Source organism: Camelus dromedarius, chromosome 18 (assembly GCF_036321535.1).
Source record: "Camelus dromedarius isolate mCamDro1 chromosome 18, mCamDro1.pat, whole genome shotgun sequence".
Classification (NCBI taxonomy): domain Eukaryota; kingdom Metazoa; phylum Chordata; class Mammalia; order Artiodactyla; family Camelidae; genus Camelus; species Camelus dromedarius.
The window spans coordinates 23030469-23056308 of record NC_087453.1 but is presented as its reverse complement, the minus strand read 5'-3'; the positions used below and the strand labels follow the sequence as shown (position 1 = coordinate 23056308).

The window sequence follows — 25840 nt, the reverse complement described above, 5'->3', positions numbered from 1 at the left end:
TGGGAGCGCGTGGGGGCTCGGCGCAGTGGGGGCTCCCCAGCCCCCGGGCGAGGCTGGCGGCGGGGGAGGGGTCTCCTTCAGCACCCACCCCCGCGCCCCGCCCCTGCGCCCCAGCCCCGCGGGCTGGAGGCTTCAGTTCCCTAAGCCCGGGAGCTGGGAAACAGATTCTGACCCAAGGGGAGCGGGGAGGGGGGGGGCATGGAGCCCTGTCTCCGCACCCTCGCCTCCGTCTGTTACCCGCCTCCCAGTGCCTCCCCGCGCTAACTCTCCGGGCGCCCTCGCCGGCCGCGGGCGGAGCTCGATCCGCTGCGCTCGGCGATCCCCGGCTCCCGCCCCTTCCCCGTCCCTCCCTCCCCCGAGCTCCCAGCGGCCGCGGCCGCCGCCGTACACCCCCGTGCTGCGCGAGCAGGTACGTGCGCCTCGGCAGCGGCTCCGCGCCGGGCCCGGCCGGGAATGGGGCGGGAGCCAGAGAGGGCGAGGCGGCGGCGGCCGGGCCCGCTCCCTCCCGGGCTGCGCCGCAGCACAGACACCGGCTAGCGGGCGCCGGCTGCGGAGAGGCGGGCGGGCGCTGGGGGAGGACGCGCCCTCGCCGTCGCCGGGCGCCCTCGCCTCCCGCGTGGGGAGACAGGGAGGGAGGCCCGGCAGGTACGCACGCGAAGAGGGGACTGCGGGGGCACGGTGGGAGGCTGAGGGCCCGAGGCGGGGAGGGGCGGCCAAAGAGAGCTAACCTGACCTCGCGGCCCGGCCGAAGGACACGAGGCAAGGGGACCCGAGCGCACGCCGGTCCTCTCACAGCCGGGCCTCCCTGGGCCGCCTGGACGCCGGGCTGCCGGCGGCGCCTGGCCAGGTCCGGCCTGGCCTGGCCCGGCGGCGTTTGTGGTCCAGGGCAGGAGCAAGGGGTGTGAGCCGCGGGCTGGCTTGCGCGCGGGTGCGGCGGGCACCCGGGGTGCTGGGGCTTTCTGCGAGGAACTTTGGGTTTAACAGCGTGGATGTATGTGCGCGCCCGAGGCTTTGTGTACAACTCGTGCGTGTGTCTATCGATTGGGTTTTGTGAAGCTTCACCCCCTCCTGCTGTGCGTCTCCCCCCCCCGCCTCTCCGTATTAGTGCGCGCCAGTGGGTGGAGTGCTGGGCCTGGCTTAGATCTTAGCAGTCCTAAGGGTAGTAAACTCTGTGTGTGTATGTGTGTAACCACCTCTGTCCCTTCCTGGGGTGTGGGTACCAATGTGGTCTGTGGATCTGTGGGGTCACACTGTGTGGCTTCTCGTGTCTGTGAATGCTACATATGGCAAAGGCCCCCGGGGGTTTGAGTGTGGAAGCGGGGTTTGTCTTTCAGTTGCTGTTGGACTGCAGATAAAATTGGAGTGTAACTGGTGCAGTTGTGGGTTGTGAGCAGTGGACACCAGCATCACTGTCAGTTTGTTTCTGCTTATGTTTTGGGTAATTGATGGGACATGCCCTTGTGTATGTGATGGGTATTTCTGAAACTGTGCATGAGACATCTCAACTCCAGGTGAGAGTGAACCTTCCTTTTCTCTACCCTCTTCCTAACTCTGCTGGCATCTTAAGGAAAAAGTTCTGGGTTCCTTACAGGTGAAAGAGAGCCCTGCTCCCAGAACTTGGGTGCCTTGGGTTTCCTCTGCGATCTGGAGGCATCAATGTGCTTGTCTGGAAAATGGGTTCCTGGGCCACTCCAGGGGCTGAGTTCTGTGGAGGGTGCTGAAGACCTGGAAGGGGGACCCTTTAGATACCAACTGGACAGGAACGGTCACCGCCAGTCCCTGTTAGTGGTTGGGCACTCCGGAAGATGCTTTTGGTGCCAAGAGTAAAAAAGAGCCAATGAACGTACCTCTCTTGGTTTACCGGAAAGTAGGAGCAGTCTGGGCAGAGCCTGGCCCTGAGTAGGCACTACTCACCCTGTGTGTGGGAAGGACTGCCTGCCTGGGCGGGTTGCCAAGCCATTCCTGAGGGCTGGCTGTGTTCCAAGCCCTGTGCAGGGGGCTGAGGACCCAGACGTATCCCTGCCCTCAAGCTGCACACACTTGCTGTTAAACAGTGGGATAAAGTAGAGAGTACAAGTGAGGGCTGGAAGAGCCAGGGAGGGAGGCTGGAATGATGCCGCTGGTGTAAGTGTGTGTGGGTTTGCAGGCTTTTAGGTGACAACAATTTTGGGGGAACCTGCATTCAACTCCTGGCCCCCACATGCATGCCATGGGATCTTGGCCATGTTTTGTAAGTGGAGATAGTATGTCCTGCTTGTGGGGCTGGTGAGGGTGATACAAAGATACTCCTGAGTGAAGTGCCCATGATAGGGCCCGACAGGGAGTGTAGGTGCTCAGTGAACATTTATTAAATTGGAACTCAGGAAAGAGGGACGTGGGGATGGAGATGGGTTGTAAGTGGAAACAGGCTTTGTACTCAGATGAAAGGCCCTGTGTGTGCTAAGAGGAGGTGTCTGATGCAAGTCCATGTTGGAAGGAAGATCAGAAAGATTGAAAAACGTGCCTTCTTGCACTGAGGCTCTTTGAATTTCATTCATTCATTCATTTCACTCATTTTCACTTCGTTCATTTGCTCATATCCTCTCTCTCTCTCTCTCTCTTTCTCTCTCTCACACACACACACACACACACACATACACACACACACACACACACACACTGAAGTGCAGAGCACTAGAGAATCAACTCAGGCATGGGAATGCAGAGAAATGTCTAGAATCTCATGTATTATATGTGTAGACACACCAGGACATGAAGCCACTCTGTACCTGGGGGGGGGGGTGTCTCTGTGCAGTATAGGGACTTGGGTCTGTGTGTCTGGGGCCCTGGGCGTATGTACCCCCAGGACATCACTGTGTATGGGGGACAGAGTAGTTCTGCTATGTGATCAGGAGTTCCACATGCCAGGTGGGGCCTGTGGGGCAGAGCACTGGGTCTGCCTGAGGGAGGACTCCATCATCAGCTCCAGCTGAGTGTTGCTGTGAAGGAATGGGACCTACGGTGGTCAAATTCTTCCAGTTTGCAAGAGAAGCCAGGCACCCAAAGTTCAAAATGTGAAATCTCTTGTTTTTTATATATTGGCAGTTGTTTCACCAAAAACAAGTGAACAGACCAGAAACACAAAATCTATGAGCTAAATATGGCCCGTGGGCTGAAAGCTGGTATCCTTTGGCATAAATGCACATGAGCTGCCTGTCTGTCTGTCTGTCTGTGCATGTGTGTGCTCAGGTACTTGGGTGGGGTGTCTCCTCTTTGAGCAGAGTAACCCCTTCCCCGCTCCTCTCCCAGCTCCCCTTCTGTGGTCCTGATCCAGGTCCTCCCATCTTCTATTTACATAAAGGCATTTGGCTTTGACCTCAGTCATGGCTCTCAAATGTGCTCCTTCCGCTTTGCCCTCTTAGCCACCATCCACGCCTCCCCTGACCATGTCGGGTTCTTCCCTAGCCTCCAGTCTCCTCCTTCCCATCCCATATGTCCTCCACACAGCAGCTGGAGAGAGCTCTCTGAAACCTAGGTAAGATGTTAGCACTCCCAGTCCAACACCTCGCCTCCCTGGCCCTTGGCCCGGTTTTCAGAGTCCTTAGACAGCTGGTCTCAGCTGATTTCCGAGCCCCCTCCCCCTCTCCAGAATCCCCATCCCCTCTCACTACTGGGGGATTTCCTACCCATCCTCTGAGGTCTGGCTCAAATGCTACCACCTCCTGGAAGCTTCCCTAACTTTCTCTTCTTTTCTCACACCACCTTCATCTCTATCCCTTCCCCTGCCCCCAGTCATCCTCACCTCATCACAACAGTGTCCATTAATTGAACTGGCTGGGGCCTTACAAACCTTATTTTATGAAATCCTCACATCATCCCTACGAGGGAAGCGTTTTGCTTATTCCCATTTAATAGATGAGAAAATTGAGTCTGGAAAGGTCACATCATTTGCCCAAGGTCAAGTGGTGAAACTGGGATTAGAACCTGATACTGTATTTAAATTTTCTCTCTCATAGTAAGAGTTCATTGCTGATACTTATTGAGCACTGACTGAATACTTTATATGGATTATCTCAGTCCCTACATCAGCCCTGTTCAATAGGGAGTACTAGTATTACTGTCATTTAATATATGGGGAAACTGAGGCCCAGAGAGTGTAAGTGAATTGCCCAAAGCCACATGCTCGCCAGTGGTGAAGGGGATCCTAGTGTGGGTCGGGTCGCAATGCTCTGTCATTGTCTTATTCCCTGCCTCCTCCGCTGGCTGGCAGGCTCCCCTAGGTGCGAACCCTGCCTAATTCACCTTCACCTCTAGTGTGATGACCAGCACCAGCAGGCTCTTGGTGGAGGTTTGCTAAATTTGACTTTCTGTTTTCTCTTCTAGCTGCCAAGGGGCCAAGGGATGAGCTGGGGCCCTCCTTCCCAATGGCATCTCCCCCCGGTCTGGAACTGAAGACACTGAGCAATGGTCCCCAGGCCCCAAGGAGACCAGCTCCTCTGGGCCCAGTGGCCCCACCCAGGGAGGGCGTGGAGAATGCCTGCTTCTCCTCAGAGGAGCATGAGACCCATTTCCAGAACCCTGGGGACACCAGACTGGGCAGCTCCCCCAGCCCCCCTGGGGGTGTCCCCTCACGGCCCCGATCCCAAAGGGACGATCTGTCCCTGCGTTCAGAAGAGGGGCCAGGCCTGGAGCCCGTGAGCCGCCCGGTGGATTACGGCTTTGTTTCGGCTTTGGTTTTCCTGGTGAGCGGGATCCTCCTGGTGGTGACCGCGTACGCCATCCCCCGCGAGGCCCGTGTCAACCCGGACACAGTGTCAGCGCGGGAGATGGAACGACTAGAAATGTACTACGCCCGCCTGGGCTCGCACCTGGACAAGTGCATCATCGCGGGCCTGGGGCTGCTCACAGTGGGCGGCATGCTCTTGTCCGTGCTGCTGATGGTCTCCCTGTGCAAGGGCGAGCTATACCGCCGGCCGACCTTCGTCCTGGGCAGGGGCTCCAGGAAGACTTATGGCTCCATTAACCTGCGCATGAGACAGCTCAATGGGGATGGGGGCCAGGCCCTGGTGGAGAACGAAGTCGTCCAGGTCTCAGAGACTAGCCACAACGTCCAGGGGTCTTAAGTAAGCGCCCACCCTATCTGGCTGCTTCAGCTGCAGGGCTTCGAGGTTCCCAAGGCTGGGGTTTCAGACTGAGCTCTGCGTAGGGCCCTGTGGAAGGAGTCGTGGGTGCCGGAGGGGGAGCCTGGGGCCTGGCCCAGGCTTCACTTGGGAGAGCGGCCCCCTGATCTGTTTTGTAGCTCGAGGTTTTGCATAAGGTTTTGTTTGAAGGATGGCTTCTGCTGCTAAAAATACAAAAGTTTGGAAACTGCTGCCCTTGGAGGATGAGGTTTCTTGGCATTTCCGAGGATTGAGAGCTGTTTGGAAGGCTGCCCATCCTGTTCCTCGTGCCTTGGGGAATTCCGGGATCTCTGCTGTCCTCATCGGCCGTGTATGGGTGTTGGGCGACCTTGGAGGGACCCCTTTCTGCCCTGACCATCTAAGGTGGGAGGTGGCTTCACGATGAGGGGAGAAGTCACCACTGGACGACCTCCCCTCTCCAGGCCTCAGTCCCCCTGACTGTGATCTGAGAGGGCTGATCTGGATGGTCAGGCCCCTCCTGTTCTGCCCTCAGAATTCCTGTGTGGAATGGGAGCCCGGTGTCTGCGTCTGTCCACTCCTTCCGGAGGGGAGGGTGTTCGGCAGGTGCTGATCATTCATGCCATTTTCTGACCTCGTGTTGGTGGCCACCACTGTCAGATAGCCACCATCTCACAAGGTCCTGCTAAAGGACCCCAGGTGAGGCCGGGCTAAATCCAAAATTTGCTATAGCCTGATTTTGGCCTTGGGATAGAAGTACCTGCAGTGACTAGATCTTAGCACACATTTTATATAGTCACATGCACAGTTTTCACTAACTTCCTGGACAAGAGCTGGGTGGGGGTGGACTTTCAAACAAAGGGTGAGGGCTTTGTTGTATTTCTATGGACACGGTGTGGGTCTTTGTTACCTCCGCTTCCTCAACAGTACGTCTCTTGAGCTTGATCTTATTCTGGTTAACAGAAAAAAAATTTTTTTAAATGCTGAATTTGTAACCTTCCTCCCCTAACCCCCCTAGCAGTAAAGCCCCAGTTTATCTGGGGAGAAACCAGGCACATTCTGGTGGCCTGGATACTCTAGCTACTCTGATCACTGTTCTGTTTCTCTTGTCAAGTGTTTCCAGTCTCCATCCAGACTCTCCTCACTGACAAGGAAAGGAAGTAGGCCCTAGTGGGCAAGGAGATAAAGGTGTCTGAGGACTGGAGGAGGGCGTTGTCTGTTCTAAATGGCCCTAGGGGGCTTTGAGAGTACATGCCTTCCAGACCATTGATGTGAAGACTCTATAAAGGGGTCATTTCGGTGAGCCCCCTGACCCCGTGCAGGTCCTTCTTACTCTGTTGGCCATGGATCCTAACTGACTCTTAGGAGTGGAAGGGTGGGGTGGGTATGGGGTCTGTAAGCTAGAGCAGCCCTGATTATTTGTAACCTGAGCCTCCGTTCTAGTGGGTTGAACATCTGGGCAGTGTAACATCACAGCTTCTATAACGGATCAAGTATCTGCTCCCACTGGCAGGTTTTGCGAGCACAAGGGGGCTGGGGGAGGGCTGGAGGGGACAAGGGCTGTTCAGCTTGGCCTGCCAGGTTCTGTTGCTGGTATTGAAGGGGTGTGGTTTGAAAAGAACAAAGCCTCAAGATGGTGAAAGAGTCACAAGTCAAGGCTCCAAGCAAGTAGTGGATGCAGAAAGTGGCATGAGCTGTTCCAGGTAGCTGTTTAAGGCCTTTAAATCCATAATGATAATAATAAAAATATCAATCCAGGACAAATGGATTATTGTGACAGTGGGGGACTCATTTGGAGACTAAATCTGTTGAGTGGATGGGACTATCAATTCCTATCAGTTTAAATGCAATGAATTGTTTTCAGGGGCTAACTCTGTTAGAAGATTAAATCCCAGGAATCTCAGGTTTTCTCTAAGCCAGAGAAGCCTGCTTTGCATCCTAATGCTGAAACTCCCTTAAAAAATGTGTAAAATGGACAGAGGCAGTCACTACTTTCTCAGTGAATTCAGAGAACTTGAGCGATGCCAAAGACATTTCCCCAGGATTACAGCTGAGAGCTCGCAGTCAGTGGATCAGAAATGGGGTTAGGAAGGAGCATGGCATAGGGTCCTGAGAACTTTCTTTGCAGGTTTTTTGGGGGTAGATGCGAAGTGGCCCCAGGGGACCCTGTGGTGGCTGGAATGTGCCTCACCTGTGGGAACTGCCTCTCCCATCCAACATACTACTAGGCTCCCCAAATCTTGCTTTTCCTAGTGTATTAGAACAGATACTGATTTGGAGTTGGTAAAACCTGGGTTTGAATCCAAGGTTTGCCATTTATTGGCTGTGTGCCCTTGGGCAACGTACTCTACCTCTCTGAGCATCCTGAGTATTGTTTTCTTTATCTGTGAAGTGGGCAGAATGAAAGCTCAGTCTCAGCCTCCTTGGGGTTTGAGGGGGTTGGTGAAAATCAGAGATAAGATGGAGGCCTGTGTATGAGGTCCAGTCACCGTGTTCACTCTCCTTCCCCACCTCAGTTGGCGATAACTGCATCAGGCCCCAAAGCTTAGGGTCAACCCTCTGACCTCTCTCTCGCCTCCCATCCTGCCCATCAGCAGATGTCATGGGTTCCACCTTCGGAATCTGATCCCTGCCCGCCCCTCAGCCACAACTGCCTGGTCCAGGTTGCTCATTAGTGTCCTAATTCCTCTCCTGTCCACCCTCCGCCCCAGTTCACGTTCCACTCTGCAGCCAGATGAATCCTATTCAAAGGTTAATTGGGTCAGGTCCCTCTTCTGCTCTAAAGCATCCTATGGCTCCCTGTCACTCCAGGCAAAAGCCACTATTCTTACCAGTCAAAAGATTTACCATCCAGGCCTCTAACTTGCACAGGCTCCTTCCAAGGCCTTGAATCAAACTTTTATTTGTAATTTTGATTTTTTCCAAAAAAGGATGGCTCTCTAAATTGCATAAGCTTCAGGTCCATCTCTCACAGTGGCCTATAAAAGCCCTATACAATCTGTCCCCATGCCTCTCTGACCTTATCTCACACTCTAGCCTCTGCTCACTCCACTGCAGCCATGCTTGCCTCCTTGCAGGCACAATCAACATTACCAGGCACATTCCCACCTAAGGGCCTTTGCACTTGCTGCTCCTTCTTCCTGGAAGGCACCCCTTCCCTGTGGGCCTTTGGAAAATATCACTCCACCTCTCTGGTGCTCCAGAGTGAGACTGGAAACTTTCCCACTCCACCTTCTCTGGGGACTGAGGGGATCAGGAAACACAAAAAGTGGACTTTCTGAAGTTAAGACCATGATACCATGTCTGGAGAGCTTTGGAGAGGCAAGAGGAGGGGAGGAAAGGAGGCATTATGAAGAAGCCACAGGAGGCAGGGTTCTGTCTAAGGGTTCTGTCTGAGAGGAAAGTGGAGTGTCAGAGGCACTGACAGAGTCACAGAGATACCCTTCAGTTGGGTCTGGTGGTTTCTCCCAGAGAGAATGATGTCCCTTGATGTGACTCCTCTTGATGTCCTCGAGGAGGTGAGTTTCATCTAAGGGAAGGAGAAGCTTGCTGAGATCTTGCCTAGGTTGGAGTGGTAGGGAGCTCCTTGTTGGTGGAAATGTATTAGCATTTCCTGGCCAGGTGTTAGGTATTGTCAGGGAGGAGCATAGTGGAGTTGAGTAGGATTTGGTCAACAGGCTCCCCAGGCTTCTAACCCCCTCCTTGGAGGAGAGCCAGTGCCCCAGTGGCTAGAGCCACTAAAGACAGTAGCAATCCTGGCCTTGCTGTATCTTCTTTTCTGTGGCCCCAACACCCTTTTCCCAAATCAACCTTCTTTCTGGGTCAGGTTGTCCTTAAGCAGATGGGCAGGCCCAGGAGATCTGAATGGTACAAAGAGTGGCAAGATGACTGCCTTCCTCCTCCCAGGGGCCAAGCACTTCTGAGCTTTCTCCCTACTCCAGTCTCAGAGGGACTGGGGACAGAGCCCCCTTATGGAGGGAGTCCACTGAGGACTGCCGATCACGTAAGTATAAGGGCGCTGGCCCCAGAGTCTGATTGCCTGGATGCTTAGTGGATGCCTAATTCCCCTGAGCCCCTGTCTCCTCATCTGTTGATTGACAGCACCTTCCCCATAAGGCACAGTGAGCAGTAAATGAGATGATACTTTAAAGCACTTAGCACAATGCCTGGCACTTCATAATTCACTCAATAATGTAAACTATTCAGTTGTTCATTCATTCACACCTAATCTGCATTCTTTTCTGGGTGAGGCACTATGGGGACACATGGGCCCTGCCCTTGAGTTGGTCACAGACTGGGGAGACAGGACAGTGCACAGAGGGCTGAGATTGTGTGGCTCGGTGGTGGTGGTGGTGGTGGGGTGATTGGCACAGAGGAAGAATCTGATTAAGTTGGGGGTAGGGAAGGCTCTCCTGGAAGGAGTGATGTCTAATAGGATTCCTAAACAATGAGGCAGTATCCAGTGTGGGGTGAGAATGGGGAGTAGGAAAGGTATTCCGGGCAGTGAGGAACAGCATGAGCATAAGCTCAGAAGCATAAGACAGCCCAGTGTGTACCGGGGAGGGGCAGGAGTGGGCGGAAGATCTGCAGGGTCTGGGCTGGAGTGTTGAGATGAGGCATAAAGAGGGGGTTGCATTTTGCCATCTATAGAGTGGGGGCAACCACAGTCCTTAACTCACAGCGTTGTTATGGGGACTCTGAGTTCATGCTGGTATAGTGCATAGCTGGGGGCCTGGTATGTGGTAAGAACTCACAGTCAGCTGTATGATTGCTTGCAGATGTGTGTGGCAGGAAGAATCTGATGGCAGGTGCATTGTAGGGATGACACTGGCACTGGGGAGGCCAGTCCATGGGACTGTGGTTTCCAGATGTAGGCAGAGGACATGACCTTGACCTCCAGGCCTCCATCTCTGCAGCTTGTCAGAGGTCAGCCTCAGACTGCCAAGGTGGTGGCTGTTCTTCTCCTGGGCCTGGGGGAAAGTTAGTGAGTGGAAGGATCTCCTGGCAAGAAGCTGGCCCCAGGGGATCAGGGAGGACAGGGGAAGAAGGCGGCTGCTATGCCAACCTCTTCCCAGGTGGCGGGGCATCTGAGCCAATAATGACTTTAGGTAAAGGGCATTCAGAAAAGGCCATCTCTCTCCCTCTCCCACTTCTTCTCTCTGTCCAGTGTCTCCCATCCTCCTCTTTTTTATTCTTGTGCCTCCATCTCCATTCACTAAAGCCACTCCTGGGGGTTAGGCACCCACAGGTGAGTTGTTACTATTGCTGACTCACCTGCCAGCCATCTGACTCTCCTCCTGAGAGTTTCCAACCTTCCCCATCAAAGATGAAAGCAGTGGCCCAAATGCAAGTGCCAGCAGGGCTTGGCAAGTGACATTCACAAATGAAGCAGGCGGCATTGAACAGCAGTGGCAGGATTAAAGGGGCACTGCTTCAGCTCTGGCTGGCTGTTGCCCTGTGGTGGACGGGCTCAGGGTTGCCAGAGCACCTGATTTTTCAAGAGCAGCTGGACATCTGGACCTCTGTGTGGGTAAAAGGATGCTGAAAGGGATTATCCCAGTGATGAGAACTGTGACAGGCCAGAACTGAGGACTAGGGAGTGTTCAATGAGATGCCACCTGCTGGGGCCAGACATCTACCACTCCCCTCCCTGGCCCAGCCTTACTAAGTCACTTATAGAGATAGGGGTGCCCTCAAGAAGTGGACTAGCCTCTGCCTCCCAGCTGGAGGCTTGCTGAACTGCAAGGCCTGCAGACCCCTTGAGTGTTGCCCATCCAATATCCTTCATTCTTCTAATGAAGACTTGAGCGCTATTCTGTGCTAGGTTTTGGAAGTATAGCACCAAACAGATGAAAAAACGTAAGGAAAGCATTCCTGAGAGGGTTTGAACAGTATCTCTGGAGCATGCAGGTGATTGTGAACATGGAGACAAGGTCCATTTCTGACCCGGAGAATTTCTGATGTGGGAGGCCCATGGGAACAGCCCATGCTGGCTTGAAGGGATGATGGAGTTAGGGAGGGAGAAGGGCAGTTCTGCATCCCCTCCCAGTGTTCTGAGTCCTTTGAAGGTAGGTGGAGGACCCTAGTATTCCTGGGCTCCAAGTGTTGATGGAGGCAGGTGAGAGGCGGCTGGAGCTGTGGTGTGGCACAGGTGGCTATGCACCCAGCATACTATCTCAAGAAGCAGATGGACTGAGAGCCTGTGGTGGACTGGACAGAGACCTTCACTCCTCTCTGAGAGCCCAGGATGAAGCTCTCACCAACTCCCCAAGTTACGCATGTTGTCTACTGGAGACCCCAGCATCAAAAAAACAAAAACCCCAGTAAGAATTAGAATAAAAGCGCCTCTCCCCAGATCCCCCATCATCGTGGCTAGTGAAGAGACACTTCATTTTTCTCCCTCTTCATCCCCACCCCACCAGAGTGGAGGAGCAAGGGTTCAAAAGAGGTCAGAGGAGACCTCTGAGAACTGGACATATGTTGGAACGTTTTCAACTAGACTAGACTGAGTTTGAAAATCAAAGTGACCAGGTAGTTATTGGTGAGGCCCTAGATGCTGAGATGAGATGGGGATTTGACAGAGGTCAGTTGGATAAAAGAAAACACTTCATGTTTGTACATTTCAATGAAGCAGTAATGCATTATACACATTAGATCATCAAAATTTTAAATGAAATATAGTGTCCTTTCTGTGCCAGGCACTCTTCTAAATCTTTATATCTACTAGCTCATTTAATAAAATCTCACAACTACTTTGGAGAGTGGATGCTACCATTACTTCCATTTTAAAGGTGAGGAAGCTGAGGCAGAGGCAAGTTAACTGACTTTCCCAAGGCCACATAGCTGATAAATAGCAGAGTTGAGACTCAAACTTAATAACATGCAAGCCAATCAGAGCATGTTTGTGGATCTGGGCTGTGGGCTGCCACTTTGAGGCTCGTGGTTTAGACATGAGTTGGGAAGCTTTGTGGGGGAGATGGGGGGCAGGTGGGGCAGCACTGAACTCGGTCAGGCTCATGGCCTACTTAAATCATGGAATCTCACATATCAGCAGGATCTTGGAGGCAGCCAAGCCCACTTTTATCCCATTTTACTAATGGAGACAATCAAAGGAGGAGGGACCTTGCCATGGAGTCCCCATGGCTCAGGCCCTCTCTCTTCTTCATAGGTTTCTCATGTGAATTTATGTCCTGGGAATCAAGAAGCCTACAGGATAAAACTGTGCTCCTGTGGTTCTAATCTGAAAGAGAGGCGGAGAGCAGGGCTCTGTCCTGGAGGCAGGATACCTAAGTCCAGGTCCCCTTCTCTTAGGGATGCCTGCCTGTCCCTAAGGGTGGGCCACTCAGGATTGGGGAGCAGCGGACACTGGCCTATGCTGGCTCAAAGGCTGCCGCAGCTGCATGTAGCGGGGTGCTGACCAGGGTGCTGAACCTATATGGCCCCTTTCCTCTTAACGCAGCCTAGCTGAGAGGAGAAAGAGAAGAGGGAGGGGATTCTCATATTTTTGTCATTCAGAGACCAACATGACTGTTTTGGGTAGTGTTTACTGGCAAAGCCTTGGACTAGGATTTCTGTGGTCTTGATGGCCTTGGGAAGGTCATTCAACTGCTCTGGACCTGCTTTTTCCATCTATTCAATGGGGAGAGCAGCTCCCATCATACCACTCAGAAGGCTGGGGTGAGCATCATTTGGGGTCAGGTGACAGAGCCCTGCCTGGAGCCCAAGGCCATTTTGGGGCCCAGTGAAGCCTCTCAGGAGCTTACTCTCATAGAGAGGTTTTGTGGGCGTTCACTTCCTCTGTGGAATGGGTGTTGAGCTGGGTGGTTTCAGACTGGGTGCTCGGGTGCTGTGGCTATAGGTGGAAGTGCTCCAAAACATGAGATACACTTCACAAACAGGAATGACTTAGGAGTCTTAGACCATCTTGGGGATTGTGCAGCCCTGTTGCTTTATCACACAAGTCCTGACTTGGTTTTCCAGCTTCAAGAATGGGTTTTGCCCATGCTCCTCAGCTGGACAGGGTGTGGAGTCTAGGTATAGCAGTTCTACTACAAAGAGCACTGTTTTAGAACAGGCTGACCCAGGTTCCCTTCATGGTTCTGCCACCCATGGAGGGGCAAGCCCCGCACCATCTCAACGAATGCTGCTAACAGTGTTTACCTTGCGAGTAGCTAGGTGTGCTATGAGACTAGGAAAAGCCTGGCACACTGGGGGCACCAGATGCTTGTTTTCTACATTGGATGGTAGCCTAAGGCCCCCTTCCTCTTGTCCAGGAGCCCCTAGTCTTATGGCCTCAGTAATAATGATAACTGGCACCCACCAAGCTCCTGCTAGCTTTTTAGAAGACAAATTATTTGGTTGGATCTTGCAACAACCCTAAAGGTAGAGGTGGTGCTCATTTTGCAGATAAGGCCACACACCAACAAGGGGAGGGCCGGAAGTCACACCCATACCTGCCTGATTCTGAGACCACTGCTTGGCTTTGAGCAAATGACTGGACCTTTCCCAACCTTCTTTTTCTGGTCTAGAAAATGGGGATAGTACTTCATTATTGTTGTTATGATTTGAAGATACAATGTATGCTATTTTACAAGGCTATGTGCATATTTTAAAACATATAAAACACATCTGAGTGATAAGGGGGCAAGGGAATAGATATAGGGAGTAAAACTGGAAAATCTTCAAATGAGGGGGTTCCTGCATGAATTCATTATATTCATGCATTGCAGTCATAGTATGCCAGGAACCAAGAAGACTGACTGATTTGATTCTTTCCACCTGATGTCCAGGTGAAGGAAAATGATATAAGATTTATACACTACAGTTTCAAACTTTAAAGTGCACATGAATCACCTGGGCAACTTGTTAAAATGCAGATTCTCACTAAATAAGCCTGGGTGGGGTCTGACATTCTGCATTTCTAACAAGTTTCTGGTGTGACTGGTTTGAGTAGTGCTTGTAAAAAACGGACTTAAAGGCCCTTTCCTAGTGATTTGGATCCAGGTCTGGGTTGGGGCCCAGGACGTACTGTGTACTTTGAGCATGCATCTCAGGAGACTGGGAGGCTCTGGTATGCTGGAGAAGCATGGCTGTGGTGCCATCTATATCGTGGCCCATGCTGTAGACAGACACAGGAGACTGCTCGCCAGACCTCTGTCCCTAATGTGCCTTCCTGAAGGGAGAAGCAGGAAATGGGAACAAAACATTCTCCTAGGCTCCCTTGCAGCTATGGTTTGAGGTGATGTAGGTTTCAACTATCAGATGCATGCAACTGAGCCTTGAACTTGGAACTTGGTCGAGGTGGCAGTATGAGGGGCATTCACTTTCCAGTGCAGGTCTAGGCAGTTGTTGTGGGACTCTGGAGTTTGCTGATCCCCAGATCATGGCAATGATGATGTGATCTTGCTGATGTCTGTAATCCAAACCTTCGTGTTTAAAAAAGCTGAAGTAGTTTCTTTTGACTGCAGCCCTCCCACTCTCTCCTCCCTCAGAACCCGTCACACTCACAACACTCATCTTATGTGGCTCATATGGAATACAGCCTTTCCCGTGGTCATCCGATCTCTATTAGACTGCAATATCAGCTTAAGCAGAGACTGGACCTTCCACTTTGTACCTCCCACCTGGCCCTGCCACTAGTTCAAACCTCATGTCATTGCTGCTCTCTGCATTCCAGGGTCTATCCTTAGTCACCTGGATCTTGACACTCCTCTATGCCCACCATTTTTACTGCCTACCACTCCTGTAGCCTACCTTCTCGGTCAGATTCGGGGCCCAGCACAGGAGTAACTTGGGGTGAACCTTGTGGAATCCTAAGAACAATCAAGGGCTGGGGACTTGGATGCCTGCCTTTGAATCTCTCTTTTGGTGCAAAAAGTCAATGGTGGACAAAAAGCTTGTAAGTTTTATAACAGAAAGCTGAGGACCTCTCCTCTCTTTGGTGGTGGGACTTGTCGCACTGGAACTGCACCAAGTAGACAAGATTAGAAGGTGACAGATGTTAACTGCTCCACAGATTCTAATTTTTCTTCTGTGAAGAGGCATGGATCAGTAACAGAATGTCATTAACAAGAGTAGGAAGGGAGGCAATAGGGAAGCTGGAATCCAAACAATGAAGTTGTTATGGGGCTTGATACCTGTTTTCTAACTACATGTCAGCAGGTACTGACCATCCAGCATAGGACTATAAAATCTCCATTTTGAACATAATACATTCTTGGGAGTCAGGGTCTCGAGATTCATGACTTCACCATGGAGGTCGACAGAAACTCATGACTGAGTAGACAAATGTGATGCAATGAGAAACACAGCCAGCTCTGAGAACTGGGAAGGAGACAAGGCAAGAAGAGAAGGTGGGGATGTGGGGGCTGCCAGAGATGGTACATGTGGTCTACAGCATTTCACCAAAGACAAGGATTTAGAACTAGACCTTTATTTTACTTGTAAGGCGCTGGATAAACAAATTTCAAACCAAGCAAAAGTAATGCTATGAATCTTGCTGAATCTGGAAAGGTCATGGTAATTTCCCTACGGACTGGACCTGTCCTATATCACATCCAACATAGAACATTCCCCAAAAGTCAAACCCAACTCTTCTGTGGCTCACCAGCCACGGTCATGTCAAGGTGGCTATTACCAAAGCCATAGGCTACTCCCCAGGGGTGACTATCTCTGGTTTCTTCCTTGCTTGGCTTTGGCCAAACCTTTTTTTTTTTTTTTTTAATAGAAGACAAAACCATAATGAGATACCACCTAAAACCCACCAGGATGACTATACACAAGAAGGCTAACAAGTACTGGTGAGGATGTGGAGAAACTGGAACCCTTCTACCCTGCTGGTGGGAATGTAAAATAGTAATAGCCACTTTGGAAAACAGTCTGACAGTTCCTCAAAAAGTTAAACATACAGTTATCATATAATCTAGCAATTCCACTCCTAGATGATAGGCCCGAGAGAACTGAAAACATGCCCACACAAAAACCTGTACTTAAGTGTTCATAGCAGCCTTATTCAAAATAGCCCCAATGTGGAAACAACCTAACTGTCCATCAACTGATAAATGGATAAAGAAAATGTGGAATGTTATTGAGCCATAAAAGGGAATGAAGTACTAACACATGCTATAACATGGATGAACTTTGGAAACATTAAGTGAAAAAAGCCAGACACAAAAGACCACATATTGTGTGATTCCACGTATGAGATTTGTCCAGAATAGGCAAATCTTTTAGAGACAGAAAATAGATTAGTGGTTACCTGGGGCTGGGTGGAGGGAATGGGGAGTGACTGTTAATGGGTATGGGGTTTCTTTCTGGGGTGGTGAAAATGTTCAGGAATTAGACATGGTGATGGATGCACAACACTGTGAATATACAAAAAAACACTGAATTGCACACTTTAAGACAAGTGAACTTTATCGGTATGTGAATTATATCTCAATAAAGCTGTTATTTTTTAAAAAGAGGAGCAGGTTATTAAGTACTGATTATTTATTGTTAAGGCACCAACCTTTCAGGTTCCACAAACACATGCCTGAACCAGTCCCAATGGCTGCCTGGTGATTACCCACGGCTGGAAGGAGGGAAGTGGCCAGACATACAACACGTACCGACAGCTTGATCTGGAAGTTCCTATAGGCCCCATTCACTTTCCCACACATAATGACTGTGACATTGTCTGTGTTCCTCAGTGTCCTTGATGCAAGGAGACCCAGTCAAAAATGGCTGATTCTGCAGATGAATCTCTATAGTTTGTTTTCAGAAAACAGAATTATATATATGACCATCCTTTCTACCTCTGCTCCTAGGAAATCTAAGTAGATTTATTGTTTCAATCTTGTCTTTTCCTTGAATCAGTGTCCTGAAAGTTATCTATCATCCCTGCTTGTCTAATGGTTTCTGCTCTGATGTTCCTTTAAAATGGTTCCTTTTATAATGAAGGATGTTTTTATGAGCAAATTGCCCCTTTTGGTAGAAGGGACGATCCAATTTCAAAACAAAAACATTCCACCCATCTGCTGGCTCTTGAGGAAGAAGACTACTGATGGCTGCATTTGCAGTTCTGCCTGACCTCTGGGTCCTTCTTCAGAGCAGAGCTGTTCTAACAGCTTCAAGGTGGTTAAATCAATGTTTGAAGTGGGGTCTGCCAGAAATGCCCAGGAAGCCCACTCACCATCATCACCCATCCCCACCTAGGCCCAGCCTCCGTCTTGGGTCGATCCTGGGCACATATGCCTGTTTAGTTTACCCCAACCCACCCTTGGGCAGAGCAGACAGGCAATCCCAGGCTACAGCATATTAGCAGATACCTCAGGAAGGCTCTGGCAGCCCTCTGCCCACAGATAAATAATATGCCAATAATTTAGGGGAAGGAATCCAAGGAGCTGAGAAGGGAAAGGACCCACCCGTGGCTGAAATGCTAGATGTGGAGTGAGCGACTAGTGCCTTGATCTCTTGCCTCTGAGCCTGGTGCTCTATGGTGCTCTTTCCACTCCAGCACAGGGGTTCATCACTGACCACGTCTGTCAGGCCTCGGGCTGAAAAGGATCCGGAGAATGCCAAAGGTCAGGTGGGCCGGGACAGAGGGCACAGGCTTCCAGAGGCTGGGGCTCCCTGAAGGTGAAATGCCTTCCTGGCTTGCTTCTTACATCACGAGCTCCTCCATACAGCAACCCCCCCCCGCCCCAGCCCCCACCAGCTTCCAGAGGTGGGGCTTCCCCTGCTTGCCCCGAGTTCCGCACCATACCCAGGTGAAGCCCATGCTGCTATGCTTGTGTCTGGGCCCCGAGGTGGACGAGAGGCACAGAGTTGCAGACTCTGTAGGTAAGTGCCACACAAAGCCTTAAACCTTCATTCTTTTCCTTTTGCCCCAGTTCCTAGGGGTCACCATATATAGAAGCAGACACAGAAGATTTCAGAGTAAGAAAGGCACACTTCAGATTTTGTAGGTGGGCACGATGACCCTGGGAGGGGAAGGGACTTGTTCAGGGTCACTCACTAAGTTAGTGGCAAAAATGAGATTAGCCTCCAGGTCTGTTCCATTTACTCTCAGTCTCCCATGGCCCAGGCACAGACAGACCCAGAGGATTGGCTCAGACAAGCAGAAATGGAGGATTTTGCCATTTTTAGAATGGTGCAGTCTTTCTGCAACGTGCCTGTCCTTGTGAAAGTCATCCTTGTAACCTATGGGGTTTCCAGTCACTCATTTTCATCCACGTTGTCAGACCGGGACCCACCTTAGTGCTGTCAGGACCAAGAGCAATTTATGAAAGGAAGGTGACTGAGAAGCAAGAACAGGCCCTTGGCAAAAAGAGTCACTTAGCCCCTCAAAGATTCAAACTCTCAAGTCTCACAACTGGAATGAGCTGAGCAGTAAAGAAGAGTAGGAGACCGGCAACATGATTTTTGTATTGACATTTGGTTCTTAATAATAACATCCAAAATGCATTCTGTTCTTATAGCGCTGCAACTGGGACTGCATCGGGTTGAGGATATATGTTGCCGGAGTATCCCCTAGAAGTGGGGAGGAGCTGGTGGTGAGACACACACTGATTTCTCTTTGGGACCTATATGCAGCCATGTGGAGAGCTGCAGCAGGTGCCTTGGCTCTGGTGAGGGGTGGGGAGGCAATCCCAGCTGGCCTGCAAACACATGGGCAGAGTTCCTTGCCCCCAGCCTGCATGAAAACGGTTGCTGATGGGCCCAGCGGTGGCAGCTCCAGGAGAGTGGAGGGAAGGCTGGGATGTTACATTCTTGAGGCCTTCACAGGTACATGTCATCGTAGCCCGGTGGGGGGAGGTGGTCTGGGTTAGGTCTGGAATGGAAAGAGGGGCTGGTGAGTTGGGGTGATGGAGAGTTGGGGGTACACAGGCAGACAGGGCCCTGAATGGATGGAGCTTGCCCTCCAGAATGATGTGGTGCTTTGTGGAGTTTAAGAGCGTGCGCTCCAGAGCCCAACAGCCTGGGTTTGAATTCTGATTCTCCCACTTTGGATACGTAACTTCATCTTTCAGGGCCTTGATTTCTGCATCTGTGAAATGTGGACAGGAATATATACCAAGTGTCGATATAAGGATCCAATGAGTTCTGGACACAGAAAAATTCCAGTAATTGTGAGTAGCAACCCCTCCCCTGAGTCCTCCCTGAGGGGAGCTGGGGAAGGGAGGCAGTGAGGAGTAGGGAGCTCCTGGAAGGCTCCATGGAGGCATTGGGTAGGGGTGTGGAGGAGACTCCACTCTCTTGGCAGCAGAGGACAGAGCTAGTGGCAACTCTGCGCCTGGTGTCAGACGCCTTCTTTCCTGCGATGCTGAGCTGAGCTGTCATCGGGTCCTACTTCTCAGCGAGTGAATACCTACCCAGACGGGCTGGTTCCAATGGGTCCAAAGGGGTCAAAGCGCGCTCCTGGGGGCACAGCGCCTGGAGGAAGCCGGTTTGGGAGGCCTGACGATGGGTCTATAAGTGCTCTTGGGAAGCCAGATCTCAGGGGATCCACAATCATGCCACCTCTCCGACACCTGAGGGAAGAAGGAAAGATGGGTAAGCAGGTGTGGTAAGCAGCCCTTGGAGAAGTGGGGAAGGTGGTGAGAATGGGACGTCTACCCTGGAAGGTTCAAGCAGACACGCATGGATGGCTGCCTGAGTGCCAGGAGGAGTGGGCAAGAGCAAGAACACAAAAAGCACACCTTTTCTGGCAATCCCAGCCTGCACGTTCAGCTCTACAGGCTCCCCGAACCCACAAAATTGAGATCCCTGCCATGTCCTATACCCAAGGGGGGCAATTTGATCAAGAACATGGGCTCTGGCACATGCCAGAAGTCAAGGTCAGTGCAGAACCATCACAAGGCTCTGCAGGGTATTACTTTAGGTCTAATGACTTATGATTGAGACAATTTATAATGCGAGCTTTTTGGCTATCTCCTTCACGGGCCTCAGGGAAATTGATGACTGCCTCAAGTTTGGCTCCTGACAGCATCTGTCCCTCATGGAGTTCCATGGCTCAAACTAGGATGAATGAGTTGATGCTCCCTAAACTTTGAGGCCACTGTTCAAGCTTAACAAGACATACAATGTCCCCACTGTCAAAAAATGAGATGCTCAAGTTGAGGATACTTTGCAGCAGGTTAGAATCTAGAAGGATTCAGAGTAGATGGCGCATAGCTGAGGCTGTAACTGTGGTACACAAGAACCACACCCGAGTCTAGTGGGAATCAGAGACTTCCCTTACTAACTGATGTGGCCTCGAATAGCCCTGAACTGCCCTAACGTCCAGAGCCACTGTGTGCTCTTCAGTCTGCACCTGAGAAACCCCCGTAATGTCTTTCCATCCAAGGGACAGCTGCTGTTCTCCACCAGGACAAGCAGGATCAGAAAACAAGAGAGGAGCAGCCCACCAGGTCTGCTCAGCCCCGCCCCAATACCCAAAGCCCGCCTGTACCGCTCCGGGCACGGCAGCGCTGAACAGCAGCCATGATTTCTCAGCCACTCAGGAACAACTGCCTCCCTCACCCCAAAGGAAGACTGACTAAAAGCTCTAAAATTAGAAGATGAACTGGGGCTGCAAAGCCATGAGAGCGAGTCGTGTTGCTGCCATCTCCTCAGCAGTACTCACCCAAAGGGGTCTAGGTCCTCTCCCCCGACAGCAAATGGGCCCAGGGGATCACACCTGAAACAAACAAGGGACAATTACTGAAAGTCCCAGAGCAGCCAGGCGCCTGGGCTCTCAGAGGTCCAAACCTGATGCCTGCAGGGACACAAATGTTCTCCCAGGTGTGGAGGACAGGGGAAGCCCCTGCATGAGACCGAAAGACAAGGGATATTTCCGTAACACAAGGGGTCCTTGGCACAGACTAACACTGAAGATATTATAATGGCAATTACGTGAAAAGAGCCAGACACAAAGCTAGAAACATGGGAGATTCCCGACAGTGTAGAAAGATAAAATATATGAACAATAACAGATAAATTTTTTATTCATATCTTTCTCAAGTTCCTAAACTTTGTATAAATGACCAAAAATACTTAGACCAGAAAAATACTATTCTAAAACCAAAACCCAAAAGCTCAGATTGGAAAGTTTCCAAGGATGGAGTGAGATGGGTGCTCATATACAGCTAGAATTGTGCTCTCAACCTTTTTTTTATTGTGGTCCCTGCATGAAATTTTAATATCACAGACATTGTACATCTTTTTATGTACTGTGGCCCATTGGATGGCCACAAACTATTGTAACTTCTAGGATTTTTTTTCATCCCCACCGAGAACCAGTTTTGCCCACACTGAGACTGCAGGAGCCGGAGCATACGGAGCATAACTGAGTGCATACTTTGTGGATCAAGCCTATACTAATATATACACACAAAATACATGTCTTTCAACAGCCTTCTGTATCTTCACATTCTTTGATTTGATAATTTTCTGTCTAGGTATCCATCTTAAAGACAGAATACATAAATCAAATTAAAGTATCACCATAAAGACTTTAACTAAGGGAACTATATTGGCCCTAAATTGGGACCAGTTAGGGAGATCATGGTAATGAAGCCATGGAAACAGCATTCTTTTAGACTGTTTTAAAATGATGTGCAAAAATGCTTATGCTCTAGTGTTAACTGTGGGAGAAAAGGGGATTATCAATAGCCTATGAAATTAAGTGTGAAAAATGCGTGTATGTGTGTATAAATAAAACTAGAAAGATGCATTAACTGAAACTATAAACAGTGACAGTTACACCTGGGTGGAGTTTCTTCTTTATACTTTCCTGTTTTTTTCCATAAAGGATATGGCTATGGATATAAAAAAACAAAAAAGATTTGGTATTTGAAAAAAATGTGCTTTGGAATCTGCTTGGAGCCCTGGTGAGCAATACAAACCTGACAGTTCTGGGGCATGGCGGGTTCCTGCCAGACCTTGGGAAAGCCTTGTGAAAAGCAGCAAATCTAAGCTCACAGGTAAGAAGTCATTAATTAAAGAACTGGGAAAAAATCCAAAAGTAGGTGCTTCTTCACTAAGTTCTACCTACTGGGCTGAACAGGCTGTTGGCATTTAGGTGGACGTGGTTTCCAAGGGAAGCAATTTTTCCTGACTTAGGTTACTGCCCCCAAGCCATGGTTCATGGAGCTGGCAATCAAAGTTTCTGGTGGCCTCCCAATAACCTGCCTCACTGGACAGACCAGGTGGTGCCAGAGGGCAGCAAACAGAGTGGTTACAGTGGCTATCACAATGCCCTCGAGAGCAGAGCCTTGCTGGCTCCTGAAACACAGAGCCATCTCTGTTTCTCTCTCCTGGGCCACAGAGCGTGGGGAGGAGAGAAGAAACACCGAACCATGGAGGATAGAAAGGGAGCTGCCAGGCCCACCCCAACAATTTGAAACTGTACTTGAAATTGTCATGGCTTATCCTTCAGGCTCACACTCAACACGGTCTCACTGCAACACACACACACTTCTGTGAGCTCGTTCTGTATATGCCCAGAGCCTGTTATAAAACATTCTCAGTCCTGGATGTGCTGAAGCTCTAGAGATTGAAAATAAAAGCTAATTTTTTACATGGTCTCTAAAATCAAGCCCCTAAAACTTCATCTGGTAATCAACTGAAGAAAAGTGCTGTATGCTAAACTCTGTAGGCACAACTGCCTAGCTGGGCCCACTGGACAGCACGGCCCAACCTCAAAAAGGCCCCTCTAAGGGATTTGGGGGTGATCCTGACCACACATGATTTCCTCCTTACGTGCTCTCCTCTCCTCTTAGATAAAAACAACACACTACTCTTGGGCACACAAATCCAGCTGATGCCACCCTAATGGCTGAGGTGGTCTGGGGAACTGGAAAGGCCTCAGGACTGGGAATCAGAGATGGGCACTGGACTCTGGGTGGGGGACTGTCTAGCTGGTTGGCAGGGGTCTGTCACAAAACCTTTGCACCTCAGTCTTTTAAGATGTAAAATCTAAGTAGTAACACTCGCAGGGGCTGCTGTGATGGTGAAGTGTAGTATTGGACATGAACAGATTTGTTGACAGGAAAGGCCTGGAAGAATGGATTAACAGCAGCTGTCGATATTTACCGACAGCTTGCTTTGTGTCAGGCACCACGCTAAATTTAGTTTTTAAAATTTCTGTTTTAACAATTTTTAAAATTTAGTTTTAACAATTTCTGAATAGGTAATGCTTTTACCAGTTTCAAAATTCAAGAGAATACACAGATTGAACTCAAAATTCAAAGGATACATAGATCCATAATCTTAGGCTGGATGTGTTTTGGAATTCAGAATTTTTCGTATTTCAGAAAGGTCAGATGAGTACACCTAGCAAATGCTGTGTAGCACCCTGCAACCCTAACATTTCTGCAGAATGAATGTGAATTCACACAAGATCAATATATAAGGAGCTTCATGTCACTTCAGGTCAGGTTTTGCTACCAGACAAGGTTTGGCACCAATCTTATGAAAAAACAAAACAAAACAACCAACAACACTTGGTTTTCAGAGCTCTTTTGATTTTAGATGTAGATAAGAGATTGTGGACCTGTAATAATAATAAAAAAATCTCCCTCTCAGTCCTGTCCTCCGGCCTACCAGTTCTTCCCACAAACTAGTGACATCAGTGTCTTGTATGTCCTTCCAAAGATACTCTGTACATATGAGCAAATATCTCCTCTACTTTTTAAACAGATGGATGTGCTGAGCTCCTTGTATAATTACCTAATTTCATCTTTGCAGCAGCCCTCTGAGTACATTTGATTTTTATTCCCATTTTACAAATGAAGAAACTGAGGCTCAGAGAAGCAAGTGTTCTTACACAAGGCCAGGTAAGTAATAAGTGGCCAAGAGTGAATTCATACTTGATTTGCCCAATTTCAAAACCAACCCATGCTCTTTTAACTGATGTGTTGAGACCATTAACATTTAATGTGATATGTTTAGATTCAGATTTACCATTTAATTACTGTTTTCCAACTTTTTTTCTTCTTCTTTTCTCTGTTTTTCCTTTTTAAATTCAACTTTAGTGTTTTTGACTAGATCTCTTTGTATAGTTTTTTCAGTGGTTGCTTGAGGGATCACAATAAACATACGTAACTTTTCAGTCTATTGAGAAACAATATTTTACCATTTCAAGTAGAAAGTAAAAACTTCACCAGTATCTTTAAGTCCTTTCATTCACCTTCCTCAGCTGCACCTGATTCAGATGATTCAGAAGGTAAGATTTGGGTCTTTTAAGGTATATAGATAAGATTTTAGGTTAAGCTGATCCAGTAATGGCACAAGACTCTCAGGAACTCTGGGTGAGAGGAAATGTACTTTGCATTTGGTAGAAATGGTCCCTATTCAAGATTCCATACCTCCTGGATTCCCCAGAAGCTGTGAGCGTGATGAGATCACTCCTCCAACTGCTTTGTTTTATGGCAGGTGAACCAAAAAGGGGGGATTATCTGGGTGGGTTAATCTAATCACACGGACCTTTAAAAGCAGAGAATTTTCCCTCGCTGGTGGCAGAAGAGAAGGTAGGAGTAAGATTTGAAGCATGAGAAGAACTTGACACACTGCTGTTGGCTTTGAGCATGGAGGTAGCCATGGGAGAGGAAATGCAAGATCTTAAGGCACAGAGAGAGAGGCCCCAGCCAACAGCCAGTGAAGAATGGGGTAACAATAAGAAACTGAATTTGGGTTCAGTTAGTTCACAAATGCTATGGGGATGATGCTTTTCTAAATCTAAAAGAAAAAGGAGACTAACTCCAGCAATGAATAAGATGGAGAAATAGCATCAAAATAGTGGGAATGCTAATTAATACAACTGTCTGGGGGGCAACTGAGTAATATGTATCCAAATCTTTAAAAAGAAGCTTAGTACTTAATGTAGTTAATTCTATTGTCAGGAATGCATGCTAAGGAAATAATCAGAACTGTGCTCTAAGTTGCATAAAAAGTTCACCAAAGCATTAGCAATGGTGGCCCCAAATTAGAAATGAGTTAGGCTGAAAAACAAACAAATAAAAAACTTCCCTACATCATTCTTGATTCTTCTTTCCATCATTAAGCCAACCCATAAGCAGTCTATCAGATAGACTTCCAAATATATCCCAAATCATCTATGTATCTGCCACCGTCTACCACCTACCACCATTATTTCTTGCCTGGGTGCCTGTGTCAGCCCCTTACCTGGTCTTTCTGTTTCTACTCTTGTCCCTCTCCAGTCTATTCGCTAAGGTGCCAGAGGAATTTAAAAAAAAAAAAAAGTAAATAATACGAAGTCCCTCCCTTGCTAAACACACCCAGTGGCTTCCCACTGCTCCTGACCTTGACCCCAAGGCTCTTCCAAACTGTCCTTTGCTTACCCCTGTAGTGTTATCTCCTATCACTCTACCCCATCTTGTTCCAACCATATTTTGTTCTTGGAATAATCTAAGCCAAGACAGTTTCTTTTGAAGCAACTGATACAGGTATCAAAAGGAGGAAACACTAAGGACTAAATACCATACCACCTGACATCAATATAGATCCTGCAGGAAAAGAGTACCTTGCACCTCCAACAGGAATTGACACTCCTTTACTACTGCCAGGAGAAGGAAGAAAGATTTTCTCCTTGCTTGGCAACAGCTCAGCCAGTGAGAATGTCACAGTTCAGCCAATGGAAAGCCATTATACTTCAAATTCCCAGTTTCCTCCAATGGACTTTTTGTTCATAAAAGCCCCTCCCAACATCTCCCTCTCCTCTATAAAAAAAAAACTTCTCC

At 49.4% G+C, this 25840-nt stretch overlaps 2 protein-coding genes across 3 annotated transcripts in view; one reads left to right on the top strand and one right to left on the bottom strand.

Annotated features, from left to right (window-relative positions):
* The first annotated feature begins 381 nt into the window (after nt 1-381).
* TMEM74B (transmembrane protein 74B) lies at nt 382-6674 on the top strand. Of its 2 annotated transcripts, none has more exons than XM_031434044.2 (2): nt 382-409; nt 4363-6674. In XM_031434044.2, the coding sequence occupies exon 2, from the start codon at nt 4404-4406 to the stop codon at nt 5100-5102; it is 699 nt and encodes a 232-aa protein (XP_031289904.1). In that variant the 5' UTR covers nt 382-409; nt 4363-4403; the 3' UTR covers nt 5103-6674. The 2 variants fall into 2 exon arrangements, with proteins under 2 accessions (XP_031289904.1, XP_031289905.1); XM_031434045.2 differs by lacking the exon at nt 382-409 and adding an exon at nt 586-645.
* A 9126-nt stretch (nt 6675-15800) lies between these two features.
* PSMF1 (proteasome inhibitor subunit 1) overlaps nt 15801-25840 on the bottom strand; it is a 36157-nt gene continuing 26117 nt past the window's right edge. Inside the window, exons 5-7 of the mRNA XM_010997972.3 lie at nt 20725-20778; nt 19472-19630; nt 15801-18930 (exon numbers count right to left, since the gene is read on the bottom strand). Coding sequence (XP_010996274.1) covers nt 18879-18930; nt 19472-19630; nt 20725-20778 — 265 coding nt within the window. The 3' untranslated portion in view covers nt 15801-18878. The remainder of the gene's footprint in view (nt 18931-19471; nt 19631-20724; nt 20779-25840) is intronic.